The 16,879-nt window shown below is 39.1% G+C and overlaps 1 protein-coding gene across 4 annotated transcripts in view; it reads right to left on the bottom strand.

Annotated features, from left to right (window-relative positions):
* NNT (nicotinamide nucleotide transhydrogenase) overlaps positions 1-16,879 on the bottom strand; it is a 44,152-nt gene that overhangs the window by 14,932 nt on the left and 12,341 nt on the right. For all 4 annotated transcript variants that reach the window (XM_042875183.1, XM_042875184.1, XM_042875186.1 and 1 more), the window contains 11 exons: positions 14,564-14,751; positions 13,848-13,981; positions 11,994-12,185; positions 10,712-10,865; positions 9,664-9,825; positions 8,713-8,823; positions 8,182-8,327; positions 7,316-7,511; positions 5,481-5,714; positions 3,441-3,601; positions 2,839-3,018 (listed from right to left, as the gene is read on the bottom strand). In XM_042875183.1, coding sequence (XP_042731117.1) covers positions 2,839-3,018; positions 3,441-3,601; positions 5,481-5,714; positions 7,316-7,511; positions 8,182-8,327; positions 8,713-8,823; positions 9,664-9,825; positions 10,712-10,865; positions 11,994-12,185; positions 13,848-13,981; positions 14,564-14,751 — 1,858 coding nt within the window. The remainder of the gene's footprint in view (positions 1-2,838; positions 3,019-3,440; positions 3,602-5,480; positions 5,715-7,315; positions 7,512-8,181; positions 8,328-8,712; positions 8,824-9,663; positions 9,826-10,711; positions 10,866-11,993; positions 12,186-13,847; positions 13,982-14,563; positions 14,752-16,879) is intronic.

Raw genomic sequence — 16,879 nt, forward strand, 5'->3', positions numbered from 1 at the left:
CATATCCTTTAAAAACACCTTTGACGCGTATCACAATATTAAACTTTTAAGCAGGAAAACAGACTAGTGTAGTACAGCAGTTTTAACTGGTAAGACTGTTAAGGCAGAAGAATACGCTTTTCAGATGTTGCACACCAAACTTACAAGAACAAAAGCACTTTCAATTCTTATCTAAACTAAAAGGCCACAGCAGTGCCGCTCCAATTAAAAAAAAAAAGTTCAAATATTATTAGAAGTCTGAGAAATCACATAAAGCAGGCATGAAATCAATGCACCCTTGCTTGGCTCTGAACCACAGAAGGCTTCAAAGTGAGCCAAGACCTCATTAAGCAACAATTAACCAAAGTAGCAAAGACCTACTCGGCACAGGAACAGCGTTTTAAGTCTTCAGTAGCCTTATTCACATTCTTTACCACCACAGATCACACACATATAGTAACAAAGCATGGGCTTCAACATTGCAGTTATTCACAGATAACAGAACTAACAGCAAAAAAAGCCCTGTGTGCTGCATACAAAGCAGATAATACTGCTCGGAGCTTCCCCACCAAGAAAAACCAAGCCCTTGAGATCTCTGAAAACTGCAAGTTCTTCCACATCAAACTGTACCCACATAAAGAGCAGAGCTGGAATGCATAGAGGTGCAGCACACAATGTGTAAAATTAACAGTCTGTCCCTTGTCTTGCTCTGTTTCAACCCCAATTAATGGTTCCTCTTCTATCCCTAAGCATAAACACCAACTATTCCACCAACTATTCACAACAAAAATGGGGAGAAAGGTTAACTGAAACAACTGTTGTGAAAAAAGGCATGTTTGCACTAGCGTTTAAAAAGTGGTCAGAATCCACAAAAAGAGGAGCAAAGCCTTTGCTTTCTTATTCAAAAGCTGAATTCTTTGTCTTTTTTAACTCATCCTAAATATATGTACAAAGGGGGAATTGGCCAGAAAAATCGATCAGTAACATATAAGTGCAAAGATTTTAAAGGATTATAGGAATAGATTTGGTGAGTTTTACCAACTCAGTCACAAGAGATTATCTGAACAAGTTTGGGATTAATGAACTACAGTTTGTTTTTTTCTTGTGTTTTTTGTTTTGTTTTGTTTTTCCTTGAAAAAAACAAACAAAAAGCAACCACAAGAGTTGTAAGAAGAAGCTTTCAGCTATTAAGATGTTTCTGCAAAAACCTTCTCACTTGCACTAGGCGAGTCTCACTTCATTGCTTCATCAGCACAGGTTACAATAGCCTAAAGCAGAAACTTTTATTGGAACTATTGGTATTCTGAAACATATTTTCCTTCTGGAATACAGCTTACGGAAGGCAGTATTACTGAATTCCTTGATTGTAACAATGCCTTTAAAAGTTATGACTTCCTTTAAAGGAAGCAAAACACAAAATAAAAATGCTGGAGATAAACAAATTATTCTGTTTATTGTGCAAAGTTATACAAACTGATTTTAATTTTTACCAGCTAATCAACTTTGGTTGTCTAAGCCTGGGTGAAGCAGCACAAGACATCTAGAATGTTATCTCAAAAACTAAATTTCCCTAAGGTTGAGAAATACACAGAGAAAAAGCCCTCTGTCACTGAATTTTTTTTTTTTTTTTTTTTTTTTTCAATTAAATCCCTGGGTTTCCTAGGGAAATATGACAAAACTCTCTGCTAGCAATAAAAGACGGAAGAGAAAAAATATTGTTATAAAACGACCACACCTGGGGGAAAATACGTCTCCAGTAGATCCTGTTTTCACCAGGACTTATAAAAATCTGATATTTACTTTAAAGAACATACTTTTCAAATCTGTGTTGCCCTGTAAGCAATATCTTTCAATTGATATGATCTAAACTGTTGACTGAATGCAGGTATTTAAATTTAAACAGATGTTCCATGAGCCACATAATTTTATTTCCTTTTGATAAGTAGATACAAAACATTTAGGAAAGCAAGCTTCTTTAAAATTCATATCTGGGACTGTCTACTTGATCTCTCCTCCATGAAGTTGCACAAATAATATTTTATAAGCTCTTCTGAAACTATTCCTCACCCTTAACATGATAACAGTATTGTTTTACTGGAAGAGACAGTAGTAAAAGAAGATGGCCAGGACTGACCATAGGAAAGCTTTAAGACAGCACAACAGCAACAATTATCACACAGGAATGCAAAAGAAATGAAACAAATTCAAAAAAAAAGAATCAGAAGATTGGTGGCTGCTGCAGTTTCCTTGCTCTGTCTTGAAAAACACAAGGGAAAAAAAATAAAAAAGTAGAGAAAAAGGATCTGTGTGTGAATTATTCAGGAAAAAAAAAGTCTATTAATAATAACACATCATGATTACACCAAAAATGGGAGTTCAAGTTTGCTCTGACACACATGTTAGTATTCACAACAAATGAGCGTAAGCTTGCTGCCACCCAGTGCTACTTCAAAGTAACTGTTTTCTGAAGAAAGTACACTGTCCCACACTCCAGAAAACAAACTTTAAATCACTCTCTAACCACATTTTTTTTTTTTTTTTTTTTTAAGAAGGCACTATGCAAAATACCTTCTGCAGATAAACTTCAATTTAATTTTAACAACACTGTAAAGTGACACAACTACAAAGACAAGAAAACAAGTAATCATACCTATTTGAGTTTAGATTCAAATCGCAGATGCCCAAGTTAACGCAATGGCTTTCCTTTTTAGGATTTGAATTAGGACTTTCTCCAGACCAAGGGGTATTACTTCTAAGTATTTAGCACCCCTCTCTTCCAATTACTTATCTTTCTAGTAAACATTCTGAATTAGGTTTTTCACTACCTGGAAAAAAGCACAGTTTCTGCTCACTGCTTACCACACACATGATGTAAGAGAGGATGGCCCCAGAGGATCCAATGAGTGCACCAACAATGGTCAGCAAGTTGTTGTTCAGTAGGAAGCCCTCAGCACACAAGGCCCATCCAGAATAACTGTTCAGAACTGTAATAACTACAGGCATGTCAGCACCTCCAATAGCTGCTGTTAAAGTGACACCCTGGAAAAGAAAACAAACGAAGACTGAAGAGAATATGCAGAAAGGAGAGCCTGCCTCCAGCTTTCAAAAAAATAAATATGAAGGTACTTAATAATGAATTCATGTATTTTCAATACAGAAGACATCTAGCTTATGCTGGAGCTCCACTGTCCTTATCTGGGTTTATTTAGATATCTTTGCTTGCAAAATCAATGCTTCAGTTCCACGGATTTTTAAAGATGAACATTCTGAAAGTATTTTAAAATAACAGTTTGTCATATGAGTCATATGCTACTATTTACTACTGGAAGTTAACACACAGGCACTACGTAAGACAACAGTGACTCAGGATGGTAAAATACAATCGTTACACAGAAACCTGCAAAGCTAAACAACAAACTGCTTGTTTTATCTGTTCTACTTTCTGTAATTCCCCAGCTTACCATTATGGCTGAGAGAGCTGACACAGAACCGAGACAAGTAATCCCTGTAGTGTAGCTAGGATCAATCATGTATGGAATCATTCCACCAAAGCTGGCAGCCAGTAAACCTGCATTCAGTGCATGTCGACCAGGCAAGAGCAGAGGCGCAGAATTCAGGATACCTGCAATCAGATTAATGCGCAGAGATCAACAAATACATGTGGCAGTCTTGTCTCTTGCCTCAGAGAAGCCTGAACAGCTCAACAAAAATAAAATAAGGGAGTGGAGGGTGCAGAGGAAGTGGAAAGAAACTGGGGAAAAGAAAAGCTGAAACTCAGACCCTGTGCTGACTCAGTATCACAACACATTCAGGCTTATTGTAGATTCTCAAATACTCCTGTTTAAACTCTTGCTGTGTTTCCTATCCTTTCTTTATTTTTTCAGAAAAAAAAAAAAAAAAAATTAATCTTAAGATATATTTTCTTCTCAAAAATACTTTATTCTGTGGCTTTGATCTCTTTCTAGCCCCAAGCCTGTGCATGCCATACATTACAGAGCTTCACAGGAAGCTCCTACCTAAAATTTCTTACTACAGGTATAATCAGTCTCTCCAGAGCTGTGTGCTTACAAACAAATGACCACACATAATCCTGCTTTCAATTGCTTTAAATTCACCAATACCCTCAGCCACATAGACTTCCCACAGCTTCCCATGCTGACAGACTTGAAAGGAAAAAAGGCTGGGGTATTTCTGCGATTCAGTTCAAAATGACAAATGTACCCTTATTTTTACCACAGTTTGTGTTTTGTTTCTCAGTTGTTTTTTAGCTGCTGTTTTTGTGACCTTTTTTTTTTTCTTTTTTTTAAATACCAAAGCAAAGACTAAAAATAACGCAAGTTACTTCTGCTTTCCATAATTACTTACCAAGTGTCTCAAGAAAAAAAGAACTGAAGCATTCAGGACTTGGAAGCACAGAGTAAGACCTATGACACCTAGTTTAATTGTACAGAAAAGCTTACTGATGTTGATCATTGATGATGTTGATTTATTCAGCTTGAAAATAGAAGGCAAAAAAAAAAAAAAAAAGAGGCAGTGAAGTCACCAAGGACATACGTACCACCAGTGGGAGCATGTGAAGACAGGGGACAGAGATGGAGAAGAGGAAGAATTCAGAATAAATTAGTAAGTATTCAGCAGAATCCATGCTATTAACAAATACCTAAAAAGATTATTAGAGAAGACAGCTTTTCATCCACGACATGCCTCCTCCTTTATTGGCTGGTCTGAAGAAAGTAAACAGATGTTTCCCAAAGAAACTACTGCAAGGCAGCAAAAGGATTAGCAATAGGAAGCTCTTGGCTGGAAGCTTTTAGGTACAATTATTATCCATCTCTCAAAAGCTGTGTCTTTATAAAACCAAAAAATAAATATAACAAACACACACATGCACAAGAATCAGAAGTTAGTGTGTGTTTAATTTAAAACACTAAAACATTAAAAGGCATGGAGTATGGAATTGGCATGGTAGATAAATAGTGAAGTCTTACATTGCAAAACTAACTACCTAAATGAAGACTGCAATGCTAAGAACAAAATTTCATAAATATTACAATTGCATCCTAAATCAAGAAACATAAAATGAAATTATCCATGCAGAAAGGCAAAGTTGTGATTATATAGCATTTTTAATGATCTTTGAGGCTCCTTTTCAATCCAGGCCATTCTGGATTGAAAAGAGAACTTCAAGAGAACAACAAATTATTTCAGGTACAGTTGTTTTAACACTCTGAAGTAACACTTTGTTTCCAGACAAGATGAAGTGATGAAAGCTTGTAAGAACTGGAAATTAATACAGGTAACATGCCCAAGCACTGAAAGGAAACCATTCATAAATAAAGTTGTAAACAAGCAACAATTGAATTAAAAAGAAAACAGCACATCCAACATAAATAAACAAGCTTTCTTTCCAGTTACACACTGATCTATGTCAAAGCTAAATCCAGATGGGGAAAAAAAAAAAAACCTTTAACAAATACTTAGCTCTGAATGGAGAGTCTCACCTTGCAGCTTTCCATAAGCAATAAGAGAGCCACTGAAAGTCACTCCTCCAATGTACGTTCCAAGGTATGCCACAATCTTAGTAAGGTTTGCAGCTGGATCCGTAGCAAAGTGAGGATACTCAATCATGTATTCTGCTACACAGGTGAGCACAGCAGCCAAACCAACCAAACTATGAAAAGCAGCTACCAGCTGAGGCAGATCTGAAATCTGGATGCGTTTAGCAATTGTCAAACCTATTGAGAGTTAAAAACATAAGGGAACTCTTAAGAACACAATCTGTGAAGTTAGAAGTTGATACATCACTGCACTGTGCAATAAATACACAGTAAATACACATTTGTTATCGTGAAAAAAACTACTGCTGAGTGTGACAGTTGAAAGCTGTATGCATTTACACTGCAGAGTAAGTACACTGTGTAAGCTGGAAGATGATTAAATCACATGTTCTAGATGCTTCATTAAGTATTGAGAAACTCAGTATTTTCTGAAACTCAGTATTTTCTGAAAAAAGCTCAGTTTGAAAAAGGTAATCTGGCAGCATTCAGTCAGCAACTGACTGTTCACCCACTACTTACTGCATGCTCACATTCCCTAACACAAATGACACTCTTCTGCTTTCCGCAAGTCTCCCCATTCTTTATCATATCTCTGCATTAATAAATGCCCTGGGACTTGTAATTTTCTATTCAAATAATTGCAAAATAACATGAGCAAGTAATAGATGTAAGATAGTGAATTGGACTTATGTAGCAATGTTTAGCCAGCAGTGTTCTACAGGTACACGCTCACAGCTGCCTCATGTCAGATCAGAGCCACAGAATCACAGGTGTTGGAAGAGACCTCCAAGGCCATGTACCTCCAATCCCCCTGCTAAAGCTGTCTCCTCCCCACACTAGACAGAGCCAAGCCATGACCAACACTGGGTTTGATCTTGGAGAACAACTGTAGCAAAGGGAAAAACTACTATGCATCAGCAGCTGGGAGAGTAGCTGAGAGAAGCAGCCCTGCAGATACCAGGTCAGTGCAGGAGGGCAGGAAGTACTTCAGGCACAGAACGGTACATCCCTCTAGCCAAAAGAGGCCTCCAGTGGAGCAGCATGGCCCCGTGCCCCACAGGCATCACACGGAGCAAATCTCCAACTGCCGCCACAGTGCAGCAGCAGATGTAGCCTGAAGGAGACCACAGCCTGTGAAGAGCCCACGAAGGAGTAGCCCCAGGCCAGAGCTGCAGCTTGCAGCAGAGCAGGTGGGCTGGGGGAGCTGCCACTGTGCATTGCCATGCTGGAGCAGGGCCTAATGGATAGGCCCTAAGATATGGAGCCATAGTGGGGCAGCGCTTGGAGAGCTGCAGTTTGTGGGAAGCCCATGAGGTTCTGTTCCGGATGGGTGACATCCAGTGGGAGGGAGACAGCTTGCAGCAGGAGCAAAGAGTGACCATGGGGGAACAGCAGAAATGAAGTGTTATGGGCTGATTGCAGCCCCCATTCCCTGTAGCACTCAGGAGGAGAAGTGGAGTGTTTTAGTTTTAGTTCTCACTGGTCTGCTAGCAATAGGCAATAAATTACATTAATCTCTCTGTGCTGCATCTGTTTTGCCTGTGACAATAACGGGTGAGTGATCTCTGTCCTTATCTCAGTGCTTGAGTCCTCCAGTGTATTTCCTTCTCCTGTTCTTTTGAGGAGGCGTAAGAGAGCCCTGTGGTGGAGCTCAGCTATCCATGAAAGTGAAACAACCACAATCAGTCAATTCACCTGACCTACACAAAGTATGTTATATCTGGAGCTCATGTAAATGGCAAGTACTGTATATATATTCATTAGAATAACATACGTACCTATGGTGCCACCAAGTGCCATTGCACCTGACATCTGAGCCAACAATTCAGGTGAGGGTTTAAGGCCTCCTAGAGTTGCTGCTAAACCTCCTGCAACACCAATCATTCCCAAAGCATTTCCAAGACGAGCTGTTCCTTGGGTGGACAGACCAGCCAGGGCACCAACACAGCATAAGCCTGAGCCCAGATACATCATCTTTAAAATAAGAACATTGATATGCATGCATCAAGTAGAGGCACAAAGTGTATAACATTCTCAGGAACTTTCTTATTACTATAAAGCATGGCAGTTTTCTATAGAACATCAGATGGCTTGTGCCTAACTGAAAGTCTTGACTGAAAATGTGTTGAAGAGATGTGATTTTGACAATTAAAATGCGTTATTTATTAAAATTTTCTCTGTGTCTTACAAGTTTATGTGCCCCTCTGCTTCCCTCATGAGGAAGCTGGAGGCCAACATGAGACCTCCACTCATTTTCCTCTTCTCTGGGCTGAACAAAGCAAGAGACCTCAGCCCCTCCTCTCACACCTTGCCCTCCAGACTCCTCACCATCTTCATATTCCTCCATTGGATGCTCTTTAATAGTTTTATGTCCTTGCAGTATAGTGCTCAAAACTGTACTCAATGCTAGAGCACAGAGTAGATTTCTGTAGTCACCCAATGAATAACAAGTTACTTGCAGCTCCTGAGAAAATAATAAGCCTTTAAAAATCAGTAATTAAAAGTTAATCAACTTCAGATGGGCCTTCTGAAAATATGGAACTGGTAAAAATCTGATAACTAATTTCCAATTTATATCTCTACAAAGTACTGAAGAAGATATCACACTGGGAACAGCGAGCTAAGCCTCAGGTAATCTTCTTACCTGTTCAATGCTATAGCCACCACTGAGAGCAGCTGCATAGCCTCCTACAAATACACCACCAGGAAGCAGGTACAAGTAATTGTACTCAGGAGGATCTGTGGGACGTTTGAACATATCCAGCATTCTCTGTGTAACTAGAAACCCACCTAGCCAAAAAAGAAAACAATGTAAAAAAAAAAAAAAAAAAAAAAAAAATCGAATCTGACTCTCAGTATGTGCCAAGCTACAAGAGAAGTACTTGGTTAAATCATATTACCACACAAAGCTGTTAATTTCCGAAAGTAAGCAAACTGGAAATAAAGGTGCAATCAGGGTTAGATGCTGTTGTCTTTTTTAATGTTTGGAGGGAATTCATAAAAAAAGAAGTCTGAAAGCTTGGAGGACTTGCTCTGTCTTCCTACTCCATGCTGACGATAGCATACAGTCTAGCTTACATTTCCATCCCAAGTTTACCCACTTAAAGGTAAAAAGAAACAGAAGAATTACAGGAGTGCTGCAAGTTATCCTTAAAAAAAAGGCTATAACTCATACCTGCAATATTGACTGAAGAGATAAAGGCTGAAAGAACTGCTAGACTTTGTGGAGCATTTTCAGGGAGATAGGTTCCTCCCATCAATACCAGCCCACCAACTGCAGTTAGTCCTGTTCAAAAGACAAAAAAAAAAACTTTACTGAAATTTATAAAATTGTATATCTATAGAAAGCTTCCCTTCAGCTGTCATATGCCAATGAACTGAAATTCTAACCCTTATTCTACATATTAGCATTTAAACAAAGACTGCCATCTTTAAATTAAACAATGATCTTAAATTAACAATGATCTTAAATTCACAAATACAAACATATTTCTAAAAAAAATAATTAGCATGTGAACGTAGTTTTGAGGTACAGTGAGACAAGTGTACAGTCAGCTTCTGAGTATGGGTTCAATAAAGAAACTGCTTTCAAAGGTCAAAGTAGATCAGATTTGGGGTCTGTCACGAAGACACAGACAGCTTCTCTCCCTCTCCTTATCTGAAATATTTATAACGTCACCAATCCTACAGATCCCCATTAGAAATTTTCATTCAGCTCTACAGTACATATTTTGAGAAGAGGAAATGAAGAAAAGCAGAAAATAAGACAGACAAGTTATTTTCAGGGCAACACTATGGAGATAAAGAAGGAAAAGAAATGTTGCATGGAAGGGGAGATTGCAGCACCCCAAGATGGCTTAAGAATTAAAAGTTTGTTACAACAACAACAAAAAAAAAGCACTAGAACATGACACTTGTTTTTCTTTTGAGAAAGAAAAAAAAAATAAGTATTTTTGGGAATTGTATATTTCAGTCATCCCTGCAATTCATATAAGTAAAGAGATGCAAAGCAGTACTATACTCTTTGGCATTTCAAAAGGCAAATCAACACACTTCTGTCTGAAGTTTACAAAGGAGTTGTTCCTATTTCAAATAGAGAACAAGTAGCTGTATGACTGCTACTTACCTGAGATGGCATTAGTCACTGACATGAGTGGAGAGTGAAGAGCAGGAGTCACACCCCATACTGTATGGTATCCCACTATTCCAGCTAGGCCAAATGTTGTCACCATTTGAGTGAAAGCTTTATTAGGAGAAACAATACCAAGTCCTAACATGCTAGCCAGACCTAGAAGAGAAGCACAGTAAAACTTTTCAATAACTTTCAAATGGTTTCCTACGCGTAAACGCTGCACAACAGGAGTCCAGTCTTTAGCTAAAAGCAAAATGAAGTTCTGTGCACAGACTTCATTCAGTATATGCTGGATTATCTTCGACAAGACTCTTCAGCTTTCTTCTGAAAGAGAAAATAAACATAACGTGGATGTTTGTGTTATGAATGCAGATGAGGATGCTGGGATAAGGTTCTACCTTAACACTCTTGTTTATCCACTGTTTCACACAAAAATAGTAATAATCATGCTGAGAGCATTACTACTCATTAGGCACAAAACATGAAGAACAGAGGTAAAATTTAATAATAATCAATTCATTAATTACCTTACGTAGAAATTCTGATGAGCACAAGATAAAGATACTTAATGACAGGAACAGCTAATATTTGCCTGTCAAGACAGTGTCCTATGCCCAATACTTAAAGGAAGACTGTTGATATTGAAGATTTACACAATACATTATAGACTAAAGAAAATAATGATACTAAAGGTTATTCTGCTGAAAAAAAAAATATATATATATAATCCCAAGCAAGATACCTTCAGAAATTTAACTGCTTCACTGATATTTAAATAAGAAAGCAACACACACGCACACAGCATGAAGTCAGTGTTGTTTGAAGTGTTAATACTTCTGGTTAAGTTTCTAGAATGTTATTCTCCTCTCAAAAAAGATAATCACACATTACTAACTTTCCACTAGATACACCAGCCAACCAAAATGCCCTCTGAATCAATTATTAAAGTCAATGAGTAAGGTGATGAGTCACTTAAAAATATTAGCCAAATCTACTCTACAATGTACTCTACAGTGATTCTCCAACTCCAGAAATTGCCTACCTGTTGTGTATACAGACGCACTAGTCATAGTTTTTCTAAAAGGTGTAATAGTAGCTGCTTTTTCTGCTTCCAGCTCCGCGACAGTCTTCGGCTTCACAGGGGCTCCTTGGGGAATGTTATTTGGTGGAGGTGCTGGAAAAATCACCTTGCCATCCTGGTAACAGATATTTACAGTTAACTCTAACATACTAGATGCTCTATAGATAGAAGAGTCTACTGTTCTTAATTCTGTAACTCTGCGAAGGCTTAACAACTCAGAGCCATGACATGGAAATATTTTCCATTTTCTACATTAGAAGTTCACAACGCTGGAGGAATAGCACATCCTGACTAAATTAACCACGCTGGTTCATATACTTTTCAACATGCTGGATGCCAGATGGACACAAAGCTTATGTCTTGAAAGCAGTAACCAAAATAAACAGAGAAAGCTCCTTAAATGGAAAACTCTTAACCAAAATAAAATGAAGTCTAGCAAATTCTGCTACAGATCAGGACTGTAATCACAATCCGCCTAGAGCTCAGGAAGGTCACATACACGTCTTACATTTCTTCCTGTTCTCAGGTCCTTGGAAGAGCAATTATTGAAGCTGTCAGATCTAAAAGTTCTACATATCCCCTCAATGGTCTGAGAGTTGACAGCAACATAAGCTTCTTCTAAAGCAGATATTTATATGCAAGGCAAAATCTTGGTAATCTTATATAGAAAAGCTCAACAGAAATGGATACCTCTTACCCACCTAACAGAGCTTAATGTGCTCTGCATACAACAAGGAGAGCCCATACTAGCCCATGTGCAGTTTTTATTATTTCCTAATTGACCTGAAAGTATCCTGAATATTCTAGTTCCTCCCCTAGTTCAACCTCTACTGAGGTTCTCCTGATGTGTTTTTGTTCTTTTAATTCTGAAGCTATATGAAGAAAATACACGTATTTAAGAAAAAAAAAAGTCTTCTGGTTCTGCAGTAATGTTACAAAAATGTTTTAAATAATTATGTTTTTTTTTTTTTAACCACATGAAAACAAATTTAACAGTTTTCCTATTTTCCAACAGTAAATTAGTTAGCTATCTGCTTTAACAAGAAAAGAAGCAAAGAGGTTTCCGTTCACAAAAAAATACAAGAGGAATATTCAACTGAATACAAACATGACTACCTATGCTGTCCAGCAAACCACCTCTGAAGGCTATCAGTATGCATTATCTCTGAATGCATTCTAAGGAAACAGGACACAAACAAAAATACATATTCACAAGCTAAAATGGGAACGTTTACTGACTTACCTTCATTACTACAGTGCCTCTAATTACATGATCCAGAGTACCATAATCAAACTGATCTTTTGGATCAAAGTAGAAGTTCTCTTTGTCAGGACTAATAGCCTTTAGAAGTTTGATAATATTATTGGAATACAGAGTACTGGCCTGAGTAGCCATTCTGCTCGGTAAGTCTGTGTAGCCAATGTGTGTAACGCCCTGAAAGAGATTCAAGTAAAATACTAAACACTAGTTCAGTCTCTAAAGCAGCAGTATCTCTTCCAACACAGCCTTCTGGAAATATCCACATTTTCATTTCCATATCCATAGTTCATTAGTTCATAGTTCATTTCACATATCCATAGTTCCATTTCTTCTGCATTTTTTGCAAATCTAACATAATTAGTTTAACTAAAGTTACTTAGGCAATTCAATGAGATTAAATCCAACACATTAAATGCTATTAGCAACAAGCCTTCAAAGAGAGGAGGACATACTGGTAAAAGAGCTTATCTTCTCCATACTCCTACCACTCTTTGCCTCTTAGATCAACCTGATAACAGATTAATCCTACCCAACGTTTGGCATTATCTCAGTCCTTCTTGAAGGCATACTGGAGGCATGTTTATAGCTAACAAAGAAGCAAAAGGAGCTTTCTCAGAGCTACTGTTTCTATCTCTATAAATCTAATCTCTATAAACTGTACAGGAAATATGCTTAAGTTTGCATTTATGTAATTGTGCAGTGTATCCACAACTATTCAAGAGCAAACTTGAGTATATTTGGCTGTCAGGCTCTTAAGCTTTTAGAGGACATGGAGAATGGAAGCTAGCATAAATCCCTCGTGCTTAAAATACTGCTTGTGCAAGCTACAGCTAAGATCCATATGTACTTCCAAGAACTCTAGCCCCTGATGCAATGCTCTGCACATTGCTTGTAGTTCTGCACTGCTGCTCTTTTCCACAGCTCAGTGCTACTGTGCTGTACTTCTGATTAAAAGTGCCCCCTATAAATTCTTCATGCAAGTATCTTTTTATTTCTATCCTACACACTGTAAGTTCACTCCTTAAGCAACAACTTCAAAAGTCATAGAAAATCAAAAGCCAAATACAACGTGTTATTCATGTTATACCCATACAGGCCTGTACAGATACAGCGCAACAGTATTATGCCTTTATATTAACAAATAACAAATTTGGAAGTGTGCTACTTTAAGCTTTAACACATGTATCTGTAAGTAGATTTCTTGCATGTACTAAACAACAAAACAGAAAAAAACATATGAATAGAAAACATGCACTCAGAGGCAAAGAATATTGGAGCTAAACCAAAAAAAAGTAGTTAATTCAGTTTAGGTCAAAATTACTTCATTTAATGCTACTTTTGTTTGGGTAACAAGTCGTTCGGATACTCTAAGAGAGATATATTCATGCTAGTGAGACTTCCTGAAGTTTAAATTATGTTAAGCTAAGCCAGAGACTGCATTGATATAAACACTGACAAAGTCCGAATCTGTTTAGCTGCACCAGTTACAACCTCTAGTTATAGAAAGTAATGAACAAGTGCAAAAAGCTATTGCTACTGCTGTCTCTAGGTAGATGAAGACAAAGATAATTGACCACACTCTCAGATAAGCAGAGACAAACCATTGGTCTTGGAAAACTAACTCTTCTTTACTTACCAGCCTAATTACTACTACACAACTGCATTTGTTTCTTTAAAAATCTTCAAGTTACTAAAGAAATAGATGACTCACAATCAAATGCAAGCATAAAGGACTACTTAAGTCTAGACAGCAGCCACTCGTTTTCAGCATACACTTCATCAAATAGGACAAATGTGAATTCACACAACAGAGAATGATGCACATATGATGCTCACCTTATGAACATACAGTTCTCCAGGCTTTGTTGTCTCAATGTTTCCCCCAGCTTCTGCAGCTAAATCCACAACAACTGAACCTTCTTTCATAGATTCAATCATATCTTTCTTAAACAAGACAGGAGCTTTTTTACCTGATAAGACAGGATGACAATAAAAAAAATACAGCTTTTATTTACAAATAAAAGCTTTACAAAGCTCAGAAGCAGGTTCTCCTGTGCTATCTCTATAAACTTGAAACAACATTTTTAATTAATACCTACGATGAAATGTCAGAAGATTTGTTTATATAAATATCTTGCTCCCCAGCATATAAATAAAGTAAGTCCTCAGTAAACAGACAACATCTAATCCTACAATTCAAGTCAGAGGGTGGAGAGGGAGGGGAGGAAATAACACATCATAAGCTATTAAAAGACTGACATTACATAATGTAAAGCATTGAAACCTAAGCACTGTCTCACTGCATTTTAATCATAGAAGACACTGCTGCTTCAACTGGACTTGTTTCAGTGCACAGAAGCAGGTGAGATGTAGTAAACAAGAGAATTTCATCTATTTACATTATTACTATCTACTCCCTACAAATGAGAAAACATGATGTTGTTGAGCCAAAGACTGATAGATAGTTTGTGAGAAAAAGATAGTTTCTTTAAACACAGGTATTCATCAGAGAAAAGGTACGTTCACATAGGGAATATGTAAATCTTCCATACCTGGAATAAGTGCTGTAGTGATGATAATATCAACATCTTGGCACTGTTTGGCAAAGAGTTTCATTTCAGCTTCAATAAACTCCTTAGACATTTCTTTTGCATAACCACCCTGACCCTCTCCAGATTCCTTTATGTCTACTTCCAAGGGCTCAGCACCAAGAGACTTAAACTGTTCCAGAGCTGCAGCCCTAAGAAGAAAAAATTGAGAGGGAAAAAAAAAAAGCATATATATAAAACTCAAAAATGGAAATCCATTTTTAGAAGTAGCTCAATCCACCATGACATTTCTGATCTGTTTCAGTGCACAGAAGCAGTAGTACAGTTCAGACAAGAAATCTAAAGCTTATTCTAGGTAATTTGCATCAGTAAATTTAGATCCCTAATGACGACTCTTGGTTGAGGAATGAAGGCAGTCAAACAGGCAGGCTTTCTGTACTACCAGCAGAGTTATCCAAAAATAGAATCAGAGCTGGGAACTTAACTGTTTACTGCATCTGTTCACTCATTTCTCTTGCCTCAATTGTACTAGCTTATAGCCCAAAGTTAGGTGTGTAAGATAGAATCACAGAATCACAAGGTTGGAAATGACCAATAAGATCTAGTCCAACCGTCTCCTCATCACCATTGCCACCACAAGCACTCAACCATATCATTCAGCACATCATCCAGACGCCTCTTGAACACTGCCAGGGACAGCGACTCCACCACCTCCCTGGGCAGCCATTGCAGTGCCTGACCACTCTGAGAGAAAAAGTTCTTCTTTATGTCTAACCTAAACCCACTCCGATACAGCATGTGGCCCTTTCCTCGGATCCTGTTTGCTGCCTGGGTGAAGAGGCCAAACCCCTCCTCATCACAGCCTCCCTTCAGGAAGTTGTAGAGTGCAATGAGGTCTCCCCTGAGCCTCCTCTTCTCCAGACTGAACAATCCCAGCTCCTTCAGCCGCTCCTCATAAGATTTGTGCTCCAGTTCCCTCACCACTTTTGTTGCCCTTCTCTGGACACGTTCCAGGGCCTCAATGTCTTTTTTGTAGTGAGGTGCTCAAAACTGAACACAATACTTGAGGTGCGGCCTCACCAGTGCTGAGTAGAGGGGGATGATCACCTCCCTGCTCCTGCTGGCCACACTATTTATAATGCAGGCCAGGATGACATTGGCCCTCTTGGCTACCTGGGCACACTGTCAGCTTATGTTCAGCTGAGCATCCACGAACACCTCAGGTCCCTTTCCTCTTCACACTCATCCACCCACTTGTCCCCAAGCCTATAATGCTGCATGGGGTTGTTGTGCCCAAAGTGCAGGACCCGGCACTGGGCCTTGTTGAACTTTATCCCATTCACCTCAGCCCAGCGATCTAGCTTGTCTAAATCCCTCTGAAGGGCTTCCCTACCCTCAGGCAGATCAACACCACCTCCCAGCTTGGTGTCATCTGCAAACTTGCTGAGGGTGCACTCAATCCCTCATCTAGGTCATCAATAAAGATATTAAACAAGATGGACCCCAGTACCGACCCCTGGGGGACACTACTTGAAACGGGTTGCCAGCTGGACTTAACTCCATTCACCATGACCCGTTGGGCATGGCCCTTTAGCCAGTTCCTTACCCAAAGGAGTGTATACCTGTTCAGACCACGGGCAGACAGTTTCCCCAGAAGAAGCCTGTGAGAGACCATGTCAAAGGTTTTGATGAAGTCTAGGTGGACCACATCAACAGCCCTTCCCTCATCTACCAGACTGGTCACCCAGTCATAGATGGAGACAAGGTTGGTCAAGCACGACCTGCCTTTCACAAACCCATGCTGGCTGGGTCTGATCCCCTGGACACCATGCACATGACGTGCAATCTCATCCAAGATGATTTGCTCCATAACTTCTCCTGGTACCGTGGTCAGGCTAACAGGCCTATAGTTCCCTGGACCCTTCTTACAGCCATTCTTGAAGATGGGAGTCGCATCAGCAAGCCTCCAATCCTCTGGGACCTCACCAGTTAACCAGGAGCGCTGATAGATGGCTGAGAGCAGCTCAGCAATCACCCCCGCCAGCTCCCTCAGCACACGAGGGTGCAGCCCAACCGGTCCCATGGACTTGTGACAGTCCAGATGGAGGAGGAGCTCTCTGACTGTCTCCACCTGAATTGTTGGGGGCATATTCTGAGCAGCATCCCAGACTTCCAGATCGGGGCATAAAAAGCCCAGAGGATAACTGATCTGGCTATTAAAGGCAGACATGAAGAAGGCATTGAGGACCTCAGCCCTCTCCTTGTCCTCAGTGGCCACATTCCTTGCTGCATCAAGTATAGGATGAGAATTATCTTTGG

The sequence above is a fragment of the Lagopus leucura genome, unplaced genomic scaffold (genome assembly GCF_019238085.1).
Source record: "Lagopus leucura isolate 7727_CA_CO unplaced genomic scaffold, USGS_WTPT01 Super-Scaffold_100014, whole genome shotgun sequence".
Taxonomy (NCBI): Eukaryota; Metazoa; Chordata; class Aves; order Galliformes; family Phasianidae; genus Lagopus; species Lagopus leucura.